This window comes from Nicotiana tabacum, chromosome 19, assembly GCF_000715075.1.
Source record: "Nicotiana tabacum cultivar K326 chromosome 19, ASM71507v2, whole genome shotgun sequence".
NCBI lineage: Eukaryota > Viridiplantae > Streptophyta > Magnoliopsida > Solanales > Solanaceae > Nicotiana > Nicotiana tabacum.
Window position 1 is genome coordinate 16,500,052 of NC_134098.1, and position 18,094 is coordinate 16,518,145.

Consider the following 18,094-nt stretch of genomic DNA (forward strand, 5'->3'; position numbering starts at 1 on the left):
TACTTTTCTACTTGGAGTTTGGGCCCAAAGCTCAACACATGCTTACCACAACTGGTACTATATAGAAGAGGTTAAGAAGCATGACGAGATCGTCATCATCTCTGCTTACTAATCAAGGGCATTTATGTCTTTTCAATTGCTTCAGCATTTACGTGTGGGTAACCTTGCTAAGCCTTCCACCTGAATTTTCCACTACATCATTTAATTTATTGTGAATCGCTATAATTCTCTGATTAAAATATGAATCTCGCTTTAAATTATCTACTTCACGCGCTCTATATACAACAATTTTGAATTATCACTTCTAATAAGGGCTCCTATGAACTTTTCATTTCCCATCTATTCATCCGCAACTTATTTAGGGAAAATATATAAGATGCACTCCGAACTTGTCCTGAAAAATCAGTTTCTAACTTAATTTTTACGGTCTTTCTTTTTCCATCCTATAGTTGTCCAGGCTGAATTTAATTCCTCCCTAAAAATACATAACCAAGCTTGTAGAGGGTTGTGTTCTACATGCTCCACCACATGTCAATTTCTAATTTATTTTATTTTTTTATTTGTTAATTATTTTTCAATCCCACTCCACCTCTGTCACCGTTATTTTAAAAATAAATATTGGGTTTCTACGAAGTTATCACTATTTTCTCTCTTTCAACCATAATCATTAAAGACCACCAAATCAGTTATTGCTAGCCTAAAGAAAGAAGTTCGGGCAGAACAAATATGGAGAAGAAAGATCTGTCAAAGCTGTTTGACTGAATATTAGCCGGAAAAATTATCCGACACACTCACCGGCAGAGACAATGAAGACGGTTAGAAAAAACTCTTGAATGGTAATTTTATTTGATCTTTTGAGACAATCTAATAAAAATAAGGCTGGGAATATATTAGAGGCATGAGTCAGGTGGAAAAGAAAATAGTGGGGGTGAAGGGGGAGGGGAGATTAGGTAGTCCAGCAATGGTGGGAGTGTAGCACGGGTTGTGTATTTTTGGGTTGGAGAAGAGAAGACATAAGAAATGATTGTGATAGAAATAATAAAATCAAAAGTAAAATAAGATAAAGAAAGTGAAAAAGAAAGTGGCACCCCACAAATAATTAAGTTAAATATGTAATGTCAAATAAAAATATAATATGTGTATGATTTAGTATGTAATTAATATTCTTTTCTTAGTTCTACTCGAGTTTGGGAGAGTCAAACCACTTCTCTACTATGTCACCGTTTAGGGGGAGGGGGGTTAAATTCAGTCTGGACAAGCATAGGGTGGAAAAAGAACGCCCGTAAAAGGTTGAGTTGGAAACTGGTTTTTCAGGACAGGTTCGGAGTGCATCTTATGTATTTTCCCACTTATTTAACATGTCATTATTATAAGCATAGTGCAATTTTTTTCTTGAGAAAATGACACTGTATGGCCACTCAAAGATTTTATTAGCCCATATTTTCATTACTGACCCGAAATGGCCTTTCGACCCAATTTATTTGCAACTTGTAGCCACTATCTATTTCCAATGCATTTATTTTTCCAAGACAACATTTATTCCTAACATTTTTATCTTTCTTTCATTCTATCCAATGCACATATTTTTCTTCTCATTACCACTTTCATTCTTATCTTCCTTCTTTCTCGCCCTCTTTCTCACCTCTTTCTTTCTATGTGTAATCTTCGTCTTTCTTTTATCTTTCTTTGTTTTTTTTCCGTTTTTTTTCTCTTCTCTATCTCCCATTTAAGATCTATATTTTTTCTCTTTATTTTTTTACTTCACACTGGAAAAACTTGTTTGAGTACCTAGAAAAATCACAAAATTTTTAATTCAATTCTTAAAAAGATTTACTCAATTACGATACATGATACAAGAGTGGTAGCCAAAGTCGTGGGGTTTTCTAGTCAAGCTTCTTCTACTTCTTCTTCTTCTTTGGTCATAATAGTGTTTTGTGAGTAAAGATCTTTTACAGTGAGTATCGATGGTGGGTCTGTATTTATTGGGGTAGTTGGATGATATCTCTCTCTCTCTCTCTCTCTCTCTCTCTCTCTCTCTCTCTCTCTCTCTCATATATATATATATATATATATATATATATATATATATTGACGTAGATTGGCTTAACTTTTTTTAAAAGAATTATTATTTTTAATTTGAAATATATTTTTTTAGCTTTTTAGATGCAAAGTTATTAATAATTTTCTTATAATCAATTTCTCATAATAAGTCTTTCTCACTTGACAATATAACTAATCCATTTAATCTCTCTTGAGACGTTATTGATTTAAGGTAAGATTTTATCAATTTTAATTTTGAAAAAATTCTTTCTGCTGAAGCAACAGTAACAGGAGTTGTTAACATTACTTTATAAGCAATACATGCATTTGGAAAAAAAATCAAATCTTTTTATTTGATTGAGTATACCGGTTAAACTGTTATTTTCTACTTGTACTTATTTTCTTATATATATAATATATTAGGTGGAATAAAAAATAGGGCCCCACAAATATGAGGTCTAAAGCAGTTGCTTTACTTGATTTAAGGAAGGACCTCACCTGCGTGTCATTACAGGTTTAATCATTAATACATACACAGAATGGTTCATATCCATAATTTTAAAGAAGAATTAAGGAACAAAAGATTCAGATGGACGAAATGAATTTATAGTGTGATTACATAACTTTTTTTTATTTATTTTTTATTACATGACTTTATTATAGTCAATATAATGGAGAACTCTGAAGAACCCACAACCATCGATAACAACACAAAAATAGCAATATCAGTGAATCTAGAAGGCCAGAAAAACTTGAACCAGAAGACCCAAAATAAGAAAATAAAAAAATACAAGTGACTTTTAAGACTGAAGGCATAACATCAACCCTCTACTTACATCTATTTCCTTTTGTTCTACCTGTTCTTCCACCAACAAAAAAAAAAAAAAAATCATACCGGAATTCTTCTTAAAACTTACATTTTTAGATCTCATAATCATAAGAATATGGTTTTCAACTTTATAAACTAATATACATCTGTTTTAGTGCTAACTATAGCAAAAATCTTCATTCTTGACTTCAAAACTTAATATTAAAATGCTTAAATTTTAGGGAGGAGGACATTAAAGATATATGTATGGTATAAGTTACTTTTACAAACAAAAAAAAATGTTTTCTATGAGAAAGTGATTTTCTGAGATTTGTTCTCAAGGAAAATATGTTTCGTTTATTGGGGAACAAATGAATTTTTTACACTTATCAGCGAAATTGATTTTCCTTTAAACACCCAATTTTATTATTCCATAAGTTAGCAAATTTAAATAATTTTTAAACTTTAGTTTTGCTTATTAGACTTTCATTTTTATTTAGATAAAACTTGCTTTTCTTTACGTAATATAATTGAACTTTGTAGCTTATGACAATTTTCATAGTTCTTGTCTTCTTGAGTATCAAATAGTACTTTTTATTTAGAAAACTAGTGAAGTTAGCCCGTGCCATTTATCTCAGGACTAGTTTTAGTGTACGTGCGTTGCATGTGTATTCTGCGTCTATCGATTAAAATATATATGAAATATTGAATAAAAATAAATTATGTGTAATAGCAATTGATGTAGAGATAGATACAACGGTCATTTAAATGAAAAAAAATACTTTATCTAAAAATACAAATGTACTCACAAAGTAAATTCTAGGGATAAATTCATGCTTAGAAGCACTTTGGCCATGCTTATCGGAATATGTACCCTTTTCGGCTTCTAAAGCATCTCAAAACAGCTTAACTCTCTAAAATAAATATATTTAAAAAAGAAATATTTACCTTTGACTTCCCAAAAACTTGGTCAAACAGGTTGGCCTATATATTTTGGATGGGAGCAATGTGGCAGGAATCGACCTTTTTTTAATTTGTCTAATTCAATTTAAAGTTTGATCGTCCAATTCGTAGAGGCATCAAAAAGGCACTAAACAACCAAACTAAGTTATCTTAACGAATCCATTCTACGGTTACTGTAGGTTCGATAACTTTGGAATAAAAGAAAGGAGAAATTAAAACACAAACCTGAAATTTGTGAATTCTAATCAACCTAAAATCGTGTGAATATTCTTTTATAAGATTCAAGTATCATAGTATGTTGTGATATAACATACAATCTAAAAGAATATCACATACAAATACTACAAATAGGAGTGATGTAATGAGTATTAGGATATGGAATATCATCAAATCAATCAATTCATGAATTTAATTGTGAATACACAAAATTCCAAGTTCCCAAACTATCTTCACCCCTCCACCCACCCAAAATATTATATATATATATATATATATATATATATATATATATATATATATATATATATATTAGGAGTTATAAAATACAGTTAATAATACTACTATGGTATTACACGTAAAAACTTAGCAGAGGTTATGCCAATAAAGGCATTGCAACCTAGAACAAAAACCGCGTTGTAGAAATTAAATGGCTTTCATATAAAGTCACTGACTTAATCAAGATATAGATTCATGTGACAAATACACAAAAGAGAGATTCTTACGGTTTATCATTGATGGCACATTGTTCTCGCAAAAAATGTATACTATTAAATGACAATTGTTGCAAAAATCATATGTAAGAACAAATAACCACAATTTATTTCTATTTAAGTTTTCATAGAGGAACTATCAATTAGAATCCATTACAAATAATGATCTCTCTAACGGCAGTGATTTACAAAAATTTATACTCGGCAAACTTATGGTTGATTTGAACGTCCTATTATGACCAAGTCCTAAATAATAATTAATTTTCAAGTCCTAAATATTAGGACTTTTTAATTAAATGACTATTTTGTCTAATATAAAATTAATTTTTAAAGGGTAAAAAGGCGAATGATATTTCGATAGGAGTTTCGTGCTTTTAATATAATATAGATAAATAGATAGATAGATAGATAGATAGATAAATAGATTCGAATATGTCAAGCCTTCATTGGAAGATAAAAGTTAATCTATACAATTAGGATATATTACGTGTTTTACTATTTCAAACTGAGATGACTGTGGACTTTTCGGTAAAATTATTTAATGGAAAAAAATTATTTCCGCCAAGTGCCAAATTATGAGGTTGTTTAGACTATTAAGAACTTGTTTCCGGTGTTAAGTAAATTAAAACTTGTACATGTAAATATCATAATTAGATACAATTTGTATGCCCACGAGTTGTTTACATTCGTCCCTTTCCGGGGAAAATTTCTTGTGTCTTTTTTTTTAAAAATTAATTTTTATTGTACTCTTTGTTTTGAATTATAGATACATCACTATGCAGAAGGTGAATTAAATCTCATTTCTTAAATACCATAGTTCCTTCTAACGTGTAAATGTCTATGAAATATTATCAGGGTATATGCGTGTTCATGAATGGTTGTTGGTATGATTTGTTGCATAGTAAGTGTGAATTATGATAAGGCGATACTGATTTGATACACATGAATTTGCTTGCAACAACATTTAGTTTATTATATAGCAATCTTCTTTATTTTTCTTTTTGGTTGGTAATAGACCAAAAGCACGTAGCAGAGGAAATTTAGGACTTTCCTTTTGACATGTATATTTTGATGGCTTAACATCTATATAAATTAAACTCAATTATTGCCTTCTTTTAATAGGCATTGGTCATAAATGTAACCCTACTTGAATAACATAGAAGTGAAGAACTTGAATAATTATAAATTTTTCAATCGTCACTCATGAGAGTCGAGATATATTATTTATTATTTTCAATGTCTTGTACTTTTAAAATTTTATTTTATAATTGAAATATATTATTTAATAATATTTACGTGCCTCTTTAACATTGTGTAATTATTGTTATGAGGTAGCATAATGGGATTCATTCGTAAAAACCAATTAATTTCCTCATATAAAACTTACAAAAAGTATTAATTAATTAATTAATGAGTCCCATAGAAATATATTTTCTTTACATAACTTGATTTTACTTCGTTAGACAACTATTAGGAGCAGGAGATTTGACTTCCGTAAAAATCAATTAATTTTCTTGTATAAAACTTAGAAGTATTAATTAATTAATATAAGGAAATAATAATAAAGCTTTTATAATTTAAAGATACAATGTATGTGCAAATTAGGACGCGTACAAGTTAAAATAGGAAAATATTTAGTAGTCAGTATTTTAGTTAATTTCAAACACTTAAATATTAGAAAAAAGAACTAAATTACTATTTTGCCTAGTGCGAAATCTATTTTGAAAGGGTAAAAAAGACGAACGATATTTCGTTAAGGGCCTTCGTGCTTTTAGTATAGTATAGATTACACCGGGATAATTTTATACTGCCAACTAAATATAGTATAAATTTAATCTCAGACTTAATCCTGAATATCTCACCATATCCCACTTATCCATATTTACCCGTAAAATGGTACAGTTGAATTTATACATGATTTCTAGACAAGTAAACTAATTTGATCCTTGTTTACCCGTAAAACGGTACAGTTGAATTTATACGTGGTTTCTAAACAAGTGAACTAATTTGATCATGAAATAATACAATCATAGAAGAAATACACAATACTTAGCCTTAGAATGTAGATAAAATAGCAAAGATGGTGATTCCGTGAACACGATTTCCGAACATAGCAATGATGAGATCAAAAAGCAAGAAAGTGAAATTATGTAAACCTTTGTATATAATATAGTATATGTTCTTGCCAGAAATTTTCTCCCCTTACAATAACATAATTCACTATTTATAGCTACGTCTAGGAAAAACGGTCCTAGGATCATACCCTCCTTTAATGCCAAGTATAAGGGTCATTGATGAAGATGTAACGGTGAACGTAAATGCCAAATTCTCTGTAACGGACCGTAGCTCTTAATGCTGTAGAATATTCCTTAGTAAATGCTACCGGACGCAGAGCATTTAATACACTTTTACGAACGTTATCCTTTCCGGTGACAAACGGAGTGGCTGTGTTCGGTCCTCAACCATGCAGCCACGTGTCATATCATATTTTACCCTATACAATCCCGCGTACCAAACGATCCCTTAGTGTATTTACGTTCTTTTTTGCTTACCATTTCCATGGGTTGGCTCAGAAATGAGAATTAGACAAGCAATTAATCGCACAAAATCCAGTCAGTTAAGATAGGAAATTGAGATTTTAAATATGATAGAACAAAATTTTGTGGCACTTCATCTCATGTGATTCTTCATTCCAATTTATGATGAAGTTTCCCATTTAAATGGACGTGAAAGCTAAATTTACAAGTGAACACTGATAGAAATATCATTTTCTCGTTTTGTAGACATAATATTTTTTTTATAATGTACTAATTAATTTTTTTCCATAGGGTCTTTTCACTACAGTCAAAGCCGTGAGTCCTCACTCCTCCCAAACAACTAGTGTATAAAAATGTAATGTTTCCAGAAAATTATATACACAGTCATAACTTGCTAAAAAGGTGGATATTTAGAAAATGAAACAACTATAATTATTGTAAATTGAAAATAGTAATTAAGACAAAGTTTATCGGTAATTCCATAAACAAATATGGATAGCACGGCATTCCTTGTACTTCCCAAAAACCTTGATACTCCATAAAAAAAATTTAGCAACTCGTTTTTTCACCTACTTCAACTTAATCTTCTCAAGCATATATAAGTTTTAAAAAAAGTTCTGTAAAGTGAAAATGTTTGATTTTCTTCATTAACAAATATAGAGAAGAAAAATTTGCAACTGCTATGATTTCTGCCAAGAAAATTGTCTTAGAAATGAATATCGAACACGAATTTCGTAAGAAACGTGTGATATGTAGGAAGAAACAATTTGATAAGAATGTTGATAATGAAATCTCAAAATCTCTCGAACAGTCCTTTAGAGTTGATTACTTTTTATACATAGTAGACAACGCTTTTTTTACTTCAGAATGGATTTCGACCAATTCGAAGCACAAGAAAATATTTTTGATTTTCTATTTAGCGGTAAAAAAGTGAGATCACTAGATGATGAAAATTTGAAAAATATTGCCTTATTCTTGAATGTTCCTTAAAGTATAATAATCATTCAGATATGGATGATTTAGATTTATTTTCTAAATTAAAGTGTTAAGGAAAATAGTGCAATTAGAAGATAATAGATTAATTGATATACTCAATTAAATAAAAAAATCGATTCTTTTCCAAATGCCTATGTTGCTTATAGAATAATGTTAATAACTCATGTTTACAACTGTTTCAACGGAAAGAAATTTTTCAAAATTAAAATTAATAAAATCTTATCTAAGATCAACAATGTCTTAAAAAGGTTAAATGGATTAGCTATATTGTCAATTGAGAAAGACTTATTAGAAGAAATTGATTATATGAAAATTATGAATAACTTTGCATATAAAAAAGATAAAAAAAAATAGATTTTAAATTAAAAAATAATAAATATTTTTAAATATATATATATATATATATATATATATATTTGTAAAGTTAAGGCCCCTCATAAAATTTAGTTTTAGGTCACAAAATTCGCCGGGCGCCTCAACAACCAAATACAAGTGATGATATGTTATTTTGTTTGTTATTTTACAGTCAGGAAAGTAATTTTTTTTAACTTACAATTTATGAGAAAAGATATACTCCATTAACATACTTGGGATCTATGGAATACATCACATAATTAAATACAAGGTGAGCTATCTGAATTGCAATACAATATTATTAACATGGTGCATTATTTTGAAATTTATTATGAGATTCTAAAGTACCAATCAATACATGAACATATCGATTTTTCAATAAGATCATTTATAATAGCAAAGAAAATAAAGTGTCGGTGTTATGCTCCAATTTGCACATGAAATTTTCGGAGACAACAAAAATTAAGCTCCATATTTCATTGGCTTAGTCAAGCCAAATAACTCAACAAACCTAAAAATAATTCGTCATCCTCATTTTCTCTAACGCTGGTAAATATATCGAAGTTAAAGCAGGAAAAATAAAAATTAAAAAAAGAGAAACATATATCGCAAAACCCAAAAGCTTAATGAATGAGCTGAACGGGAGGAAAAGCCCAAAATCATACATGATCTTTGGCTTTAGATTCAAAGTCATACATATTCTTTCACATGGAGCACTAATAGTACATTTATTTTAATAAAGTGGTGCACTTTTAGTCATAACACTAAAAAAAACTAAAAACATACATTATCTTTGGCTTTAGACTCAAAGTCATACATATTCTTCCACATGGAGCACTAATAGTCCATTTACTTTAAAAAAGTGGTGCACTTTTAGTCATAACACTAAACACATTTTAATTTTTAACAGAAATCTAAGATCTGATAAAATATCTGTTCCCTTTAGATGGAATTATCGCTATCAAGAATATCAGGTGTAGGACGGATATGGAGTTTGATTCGGGGAGCCCGGGGCAGTGGAGGAGGAACAGATTGAGCACTAGATTCGTCACTCTTGGATTTTTCCTTATTTTTACCAATTTTTTTTTAAGGAAGCCATCTTAATTAATAAGGTAATAGAAAATAAAACAAACAAACAAAATTATAATATTAAAACTTAAGAGTTGGAACGAGTTTGCCGAATTGACGAACAACGTGTTGAAAATTGATTATCGTTGAAGACTTCAATTCACCAACTTCACAATTGTTTCACAAATTGTAACAATAAAGTAAGCAATAGTAGCAATTATAGAAGAAAATTAGAGAGAGATTGATGATTTTGTAAGAAAAAATGAAAGAATGAGGGAGTATTTATAGTTGAAAATAGGGAAAAAGTGTAATTATAAAAAGTTTAGGATTAAAACAAAGTTGGGGGGTTAAATGGCTATTTTATAAATAGCCAACAACTATTTTTAACAGCCCAACGACTATATTTATTATTATTATTATTATTTTTTTAAAAATAGCCGTTGGGACCGTTTGGCCCCGCCCGGTCCCTGGCGGGCCCAAATTATAGGACCGGCCTACGAGACCGACCTAGGCCCACTAAAATCGGGTCAAACGGTCTTGACCCGTTTAGCCCGTTTGGTCCGCGGTCCCGGGCCGGTCCCGAACTTGGACCGGCCCACTTGCCACCCTTATTACCAACACACAAATAAACCAATCAAAATTACACAAGTAAGCCAAATATCAACTTTGTCCCTGAACGGCAAGCACACATGACCAGGGACGGATTTAGGGGCGGAACGGGTTCACTCGAATCCATTCGCCGAAAAATTACATCGTATATATAAGATAAAATCTGTTTTTTACTTATGTATATTATGTTTTGAAATTCCTTGACACAGTTCAAAAATATAGCTTAGTGGTTAAAAAAGTTTAAAACCTTTATAAGATTGTAGGTTCAATTCCCACTGGTTACGCCACCGCTCATGAGGACCTGAAGCTCTTGAACTCACCCTTGTTAATAGTACGAATATGAAAATGAATCTTCAGTGTTTGATTACAAGTTTAGGAAAAAAACAAAAACACCTTATTTTACACTTTTATTTTAATGGAAAAAGGAACAACTAAAGGGCAAAAATTATAAGCTTTCCAATATTTTTCTACGAATGAAAGGATCCTTTCTTGAAATATATCTTCATCCACTCCCTTTCTTAATTTTTTTGCAGGATGCGGTAGCTGCGTAGGAACCTTCTTGGTGTGTTTCCAGGGATGTTGGTGGGACCCATACTGCACGTGCAATCCGACAAGCCATACGTCCTCTGCTATGAACACCGAGGTCGAGTCTCAAACTGCTTCTCACCAAACAATAAATTCGTCTTCACTAATTGCAACACCAACAACAAAATGGATTGCACCACCAACAGCAAAATGGCGGAGGAGGATGCCGCCAATCTTCGCTCTGACTTTCTTCAGCTCCTTCGCACCCGCCGTCCTCCTCAAGGTCCCCTTTTTAGTTTTTCTATTTCCTTAATTAGAATATTCTCAATATTTTTGAATGTTGAAGAAGGGCTTTATGTTTTCTTCCATACTTTGCCTAGTTTGAAGACCCATAGTCACTTAACCATCGGTCTGCTACTAGATTTTCTTGTTTCAACTATACTTTTTGATTGTTGAGATCACCTTTTCTTTTTTCAATTTGGTAGACTTTGTGGATTCTTGTCTTACCGCCCTTAGACTAATCAACGAACTTGTATTCCTTTCTGTAATTCCTTCCAGTTCAACTCTGTGTGGTGCCTGGAAAACCTGTGACTGATCCATTATATCAGGAAAGTCCAAAGCCAACATTCAGTGAGGTCGTACAACTCCTTCACAAGCTTTATATTTTGCTATTATTCTGCACTTTTTTGGTGCCATTTTTACCGGCGATATTTGTCAAATACAGGTAATGGCATCTTGCCCTAAGGAAGATATACCCAATTTGAAGGAACTTCTTCAGGAGGAAAATTTCTACCTGACCACAGAGGTTACATGATTTCTATATTTTCATTACATTCATCAATGTACAGATTACTATATATCATTATAATTTATGGAAGTAAAGATATTTAATGTTCCCCTTTCCCACCTTCCCCAATGTGTAGGAAAAAAGCATACTGACAGAGATAAAAGAATATAATGCCCAGACCCTTTTCCAACATCTCGTGTATTGGATCTAAAGAAAAGAACTATTCTGTGAACTGAAATACCTCTATAAAACAAAAACAACTACGCTTCAATCTAAATCCAGTTGGGGTCAGCTATATGAATCCTCACTATTCATTTCGCTATTTTTGGACTAGAGTGCCTCAAAGTGTTTGTAAAGTAGATAAAAGTGTAAAGGTTCTGCGATAATTTAAAAAAATGGTGCTAGCAGTCCAATGAAGTGGCTATATCATTTATAATTCTTTAATTACAAAAATAACATATTAATTGAGAGATAAATGTAGGAATATTCTCATTTTTCAGAAGTAATAATCTCCATGTCTCATCCAACACCTCTAAATGAAGCGTAGCACGGTCTAGCAATAATAAACCCAACAAAGGTTGAGGTCCAATCCCACAAGGAGTAGGTTTGTGCTAAAGTGTCCAAATACATGTAAACTTGGTGATTCTTAAGTTTATCTTCAAGCAAAAGAGTGGTGATCAATTATGTCTACAATTACTACTAAAATTTAACTAAGGAGTTCTATCGAACAAGTAGAATGCAAATAAAGGTGCAGTGTTATCAAAGGCGAAAAACGCAAAAAAGCTCTAAGGATTGTTCGGGCATTAAGCGAAAAGCGGAGCATGAGCTTTAATGAAGAACGACGCAAATGGAGAAAAACTACAAATATGTATGTGTAGTCCAAGATTAATATCTACAAGCATGAATACCAAATATATGGACAAAGAAATTGAAGAAAATTTACGATAAAGTAAAATATTAATTGTTTAGCGTCACCTCTTCAGTATTATGCTCATTGGCAAGGAAAAGTATATCTTAGAGCCTTGATGACATCACTGAAGTGCCCGCTAAGCGAGCGAAACGCTCAACATGTTTTGAGCCTCGCTTCAGGCCTTAAGCGTGCTTTAAGCGCGCCTTTGATAACACGGTAAAAGTGTAGTAACAAATAAGAGAAAGATACTAGGATTGTTTTCCCTTCGTGTAGGCTATGCTTTTGGGTATATAGATGTTCAATTCTAGTTAATTAAGCATGTGTTATGGCCTCAATTTCTATTCTACTAACTTAATGTCTTCCAACACTTAAAAAAAGGTTTTTACCCCAAGTTGCTCTTCCAAGTCAATTAAGGCTCAATGATAAGAAATTGATTAGCAAGTAGAAATCACACTATTCCTAGCTAGATTTCATTAGTCAGGTGATTAACCCACTTAATTTCTTGGTAATTACTTTGTACCTAAGCTAGGTTCCACTCTTCCAAGTTGGAACAAGCAAACTAGGCATGGATTTAATGTTTGCAAGCATGAAGTAATTAGATAACACAAAGCTTAATCAAACTTAGAATTTGTATTAACAACCCAAAAACATAACCCCACATAGGATTCACAATCCCAGCTTAAAAAGCTTAGCTAGACATAATAAGGAAAGAAAATACAAAAAGAGATGAAATTCTCAATATAATAGCTAAAGAGGAAAGAAAGTTTGTTTATAACAATGATGAAGTCGCCCAAAATCTGAAGGGAAACTCCAAAAGCTGCTCTCCGACGTTTAAAGGGATCAAAGAGGCTCTAAAGAATGACCTAGATTGCTATTTAAAATTGTTTGCAATATCTGGCAAAAGTGCCCCTATGGTGTCCAGTCATGGAGCCGATTGATGACCGTCTCCACTTTGGTTCTAATGCTTCACGTGTCTTCGTGGCCTTGTTATGGAGCCGTTGGTGTTCGTGGACTTGGACAGAGTTCTTTCAATTTCTTCAAGATCGATCATGGCCTGAATCGGTTCATCCACGATTCACATCGTGGAGTTGTTCGTCTAGCCACTCAAGACCGTGGAGCTGGGCAGACTTCGCTCCAAATTTTCCATACTTCAGCCATTTTTTCATGCACTTTTTCATCCCTAGTTTCGGCTCCACTTTCTTCCATCGTTAAGTCTTTAAATCTTCAATCCTTTGCTCCAAATTCCATCTCTTTTCATCCTTTTTTGATCAAATCCTTCATCAACTATTTCATTTAGGCTCAAACACCTGAAATCAACCGAATTAAGTTAGTTAAGGCTATTAAATCTTACTTAAAGAACCTTAAAACTCAAGAAAAAGGTATGAATAAGTTAGCAAAATACCAACTTATCAATCTCCAGCTGTCAGTATTGAGCATGAACTCACTGTTTCCAGGAAGGAGAGCAAGGGCGGTTGCCTGTCTTGGTATTGAGCATGAAGGAAAGTGATAAGAAGAAGAGGCCAGCTGTTGTCTTCCTGCATAGTACAAACAAATGCAAAGAGTGGTTACGGCCATTGCTTGAGGTGATATTCTGTTTTCTTCAAAATACTCTGTATCATCATGGATCAGTAAGGACAATTCTGTGTTTGAATCTCTTTTTACTTTTTGGGTTCAGGCGTATGCTTCAAGGGATTACATAGCTGTAGCAATTGATTCTCGATATCATGGAGAACGTGCCACCAATATGACAACATATCGAGATGTAAGAACATAGCATTTTAATCTTGATTATCTTTTCATTCAAAACAGTATATTCAGTTCCAATAGGCTATGGGCGAGCTGTCTTAAATTTATACCTTGGACTAATTACTCTCCCATTTAGTAGCAAAACCTTTGGCCTTTTATTGTGAAGGATCCAATTTGTTGAGTATTAACCCTATGGCCTATGGAAATACTGAAACTACTTCGCTTTTTCGGAGTATAAACTGGGGGGGAGGATCTGTTCTGTCTATCATGGTGTACTTAATTTCTGTTATTACTGGCTTCATATTGAGGAGGAGAAATCAAGAAGTGAACTTGCCACACTATTTTCTTTACATGGAATGCTTGGATGCTACTATTTGATTGTGTTGATATGCCTGACTGCTTTCTCTCTACAATTCAGGCCCTTATATCATCATGGAAGAAAGGTGATACAATGCCTTTCATATTTGATACGGTAAGGAAACCGAGACTTCTTGTTGAGAAAATGAACGTAATTCCACTGTTTTTGAGTTGAGAGAACTTGATAAAGTACAGTTTTTAATCTTAAACCACCATGCTTATTATCTAATATCTAGCCTCTGAAAAAAAATACTTTTCTGCAAATTTTGAAGGTCTGGGACTTGATAAAACTGGCAGATTATCTGACAGAGAGGGAAGATATTGACTCCTCAAGGATTGGAATTACTGGTGAATCACTTGGAGGTTAGGCGAGTCACTTTACATTCAATATCAACTGTCACTTAAACATGTGGAGTTCATAATATGTTCTGTCTTGCAGGTATGCATGCATGGTTTGCTGCATTCGCTGAAACTCGCTATGCAGTGGTTGTTCCTATAATTGGAGTTCAGGTGACACTTGAAAATTAGTTTAAGTGAAGATAAGGAAAGACTTATGGATATATCAATAGGAGATTTACTGTGAAGATCTTGGAATGAGGTTGCAGGGCTTTCAGTGGGCTATTGAACATGACAGGTGGCAGGCAAGAGTTGACAGTATCAAGGCTGTGTTTGAAGGTGACTGAAACTGAATTAACTTGTAATTTATAAGCTTATTGTAGTTGTGTATGTTCTTATCTGGAAATGTCATCTGTTTGTCCTTTCAGAAGCACGTGCTGATTTAGGCAAGAATGAAATTGATAAAGAAGTGGTTCAGAAGGTCAGGTCTATTTGTCTTCCTGCTTCTTGTACCCTATCTGGTTTCCTTGTTGCATGTCTAGTAAGCGACTTGGTCATTGTGTTTGTGCAGATCCTGATTAGCTTTACTCAAGTTGCTTCATTCTTTTTAAATATAACTGGCCTTAAAGTGGCTGGAGATTTGGGAAAATCATATCTTGTTTCTTATCATCAAAGGAAAGGGCAAGAGTAAAAAAGTCTCTAGATAGGTAGAAGTAAGTTCTTAGGAGCAAGCCTGTGGCTTGGTGCACTAGTTGCAGCTGTGTAAATTGTAAAAAGTAAAAAAAGCAAACGCTCCTATGTTTCGGTTGATCAAGCCTTTTCACCAGAAGCTCTCTAAACATCCATGACCACTTAAGGGATAAAATGAGGAGCAGTAGCAGCAAAACTGAATCTGTTTAAGCAAGTTCTCGTGCAAGGGAGCGGGATCTATTGAGTAACCAGAAGAAAAATGAGATCTCACATTTTTCAGATTTATTCTTAGAGATATATAAATAAGGTGAGGCATAGATTCATCCCTCTTTAGTGGAACTCTCATAGTTTCTACCAGTTTCCGGAGTAACCAAAAGAAAATGGGATCTCACATTGTTCGGATTATTCTCAGAGGTTCAGCTGATGTATAAATAAGGTGAGGCCTAGACTCATCCTTCTTTAGTGGAACTCTCATAGTTTCTACTAATTAAGATGGAAACCCTTACCTCATGCTGTTGAGGACATCTAAATTTCTGAGACCAAAAGTCTTCAGACGTTTTTCTTGGTACTTGTTCATAACCTTATTCATCTGGTTTGCTATTATTTCAATGTCTCTCTTTTTTACTTCATCTTTCCTTCATCTAGTTTGCAATAAGTTTCTTGAGCCAATAGAAGACTATCCACAATGACCCCTTTCTTAGTGGATAAACTCCCCTCGCGTGACATAAATTAAGGGAGATCTCTGATGCAGTTTTATCGGCCAGCATTGTATTTGAGAAGCTGTAAAAATTAATCAGCCTAAAGTTGAGAAAAAGTAAATGTATAGCTTTCCGAAAGACTGGATCAAGCGACTGTTCAAGTTAGACTTGTGGCAAGGCAACTTTTAATTTATGAATTCAATTGTATGTTGAATTCAAGTTTCCGAAATGCAGCTTTAGAACTTTTTAAATTTTGCACGATAATATTCATCAAAAAAAGATTTCTGTTTGATCTTAATTAGAATATGTGACCAGGTCTGGGACAGAATTGCTCCAGGTTTGGCATCTCAGTTCGATTCACCATACACAGTACCAGTCATTGCACCACGCCCCTTGCTGATTTTAAATGGTATGATGATCTATTTGTTCACATGATTTATGATAATTCGTGCCATTGCCATTTATTAAACATCAATCGTCGGAATGTATGTATCATTTTAAATTTGTGCAAATAACTGGAAGATAAATCAACATTTGGGAAATGTAGGAGCGGAAGATCCTCGTTGTCCCATTGCTGGCCTGGATATTCCGAAATCAAGAGCCCATAAAGCTTATGAGAATGCTGGTTGTCCACTTAATTTCAAGGTACAATGTTATCCTCACTGCCTCCCTCCTTTTTTCAGGAAAACAAAGCATGTTTCCTTTCTTCACCATCAGCTAATTTTGATTCCAAGGGTTCAAACGGGGAAAACAAGGGGCATGTTTCCTGGAAAATGTTTTCTTGAAAAATAAGTGGTTCTTACTTATTTTCTGGTGTTTGACTAGGTAGAATATTAGGTAGCAGAAAATATTTTTTGAAAAATATATAATTTAGGCAAACACTACGGGAGACGAAATGGGTAAGGGCGAGGGAGGGTGGTAGTGGCAGGGGTAGGGGTGGGGTGGGGGGATGGGGCTTTAGATGACCAGTTTTCATGCCATTCCTGAAAAAGAATTTTGGAAAATATTTTTCCTCATTTTGGTAGGAACTAGGAAAGTCATTTTCCTCCGATTGGAGGAAAATGAGTTCACGAGGAAAATATTTTCTAAAACATTTAAGCCAACCAACATAGGAAAATTGGTAAACATTTTCGAGAAAATATTTCCTTCTTACCAAACAAAACAATTCCTTTTCCAGTTTAGATGACCAGTTTTCATGTCTGTTTTCCTTCACATTTCAGCTGATAGCGCAAGATGGTATTGGACATAAAATGACTCCATTGATGGTGAAGGAAGCGAGCAATTGGTTTGACAGGTTCCTTAAAGTGTAATAGCAAGGTTTTCGTCACTTCCCCCTAAACGAATAAAAGATTGTTGATAATTTCTTACAGCTTGTTTGGATGGTTGTTACTCGTTGTATCGTATTGTATTGTTATCCCAAAACAATGTTTGTTTTGATTGTTTCATTAAAATTGGTTGTATTGTATTGTTAAATCTATTGTTCCGGAACAATGAAAAGTCTCATTTTTTGAAACAACCGATTTGGTGTGTTGGGATTGTTTCCTATCTTTCTTTCCAATTATGCCCTAACTTATTACTTCATAATTCTATTTTACCATTTACTTTTTTTTTATTTTAACTCCAAATCTCCCACATATAACCTACTTTGTCTTCGTCCCTTTTTTCCAGAACTTATGCTGCTTCCAACTACAACGTAAAATTGCTAATTTTATTAGAATTTGCATGAATTTAATTGCTTAATCTATTTATAGGACATATTTGGTGATAAATTAGCAGAAATGGATTTTCTTAAATTATTTTTATGCGTAATTCTTGATAAATTTAATATTTAAACAATTGAGGGTATTTTAGTAAACTTATCAGTTACAATACAGTACGATACAGTCAAACCAAACAGTAAAATATTATTTAACAACCGCAAACAATACAATCTATCCAAACATTGTATTTATAAAACGAT

The 18,094-nt window shown here is 32.9% G+C and overlaps 1 protein-coding gene across 1 annotated transcript; it reads left to right on the plus strand.

The window, feature by feature from the left end:
* Nucleotides 1-10,537: 10,537 nt before the first annotated feature.
* On the plus strand, nt 10,538-17,647 carry LOC107820549 (uncharacterized). Its single transcript, XM_075239708.1, has 13 exons — nt 10,538-10,893; nt 11,169-11,245; nt 11,335-11,415; nt 13,762-13,890; nt 13,983-14,069; nt 14,472-14,525; nt 14,683-14,773; nt 14,850-14,920; nt 15,016-15,085; nt 15,175-15,227; nt 16,450-16,543; nt 16,682-16,779; nt 17,355-17,647. Exons 1-13 carry the CDS (start codon nt 10,662-10,664, stop codon nt 17,442-17,444), a joined length of 1,227 nt encoding a protein of 408 aa, XP_075095809.1. The 5' UTR covers nt 10,538-10,661; the 3' UTR covers nt 17,445-17,647.
* Nucleotides 17,648-18,094: the final 447 nt, after the last annotated feature.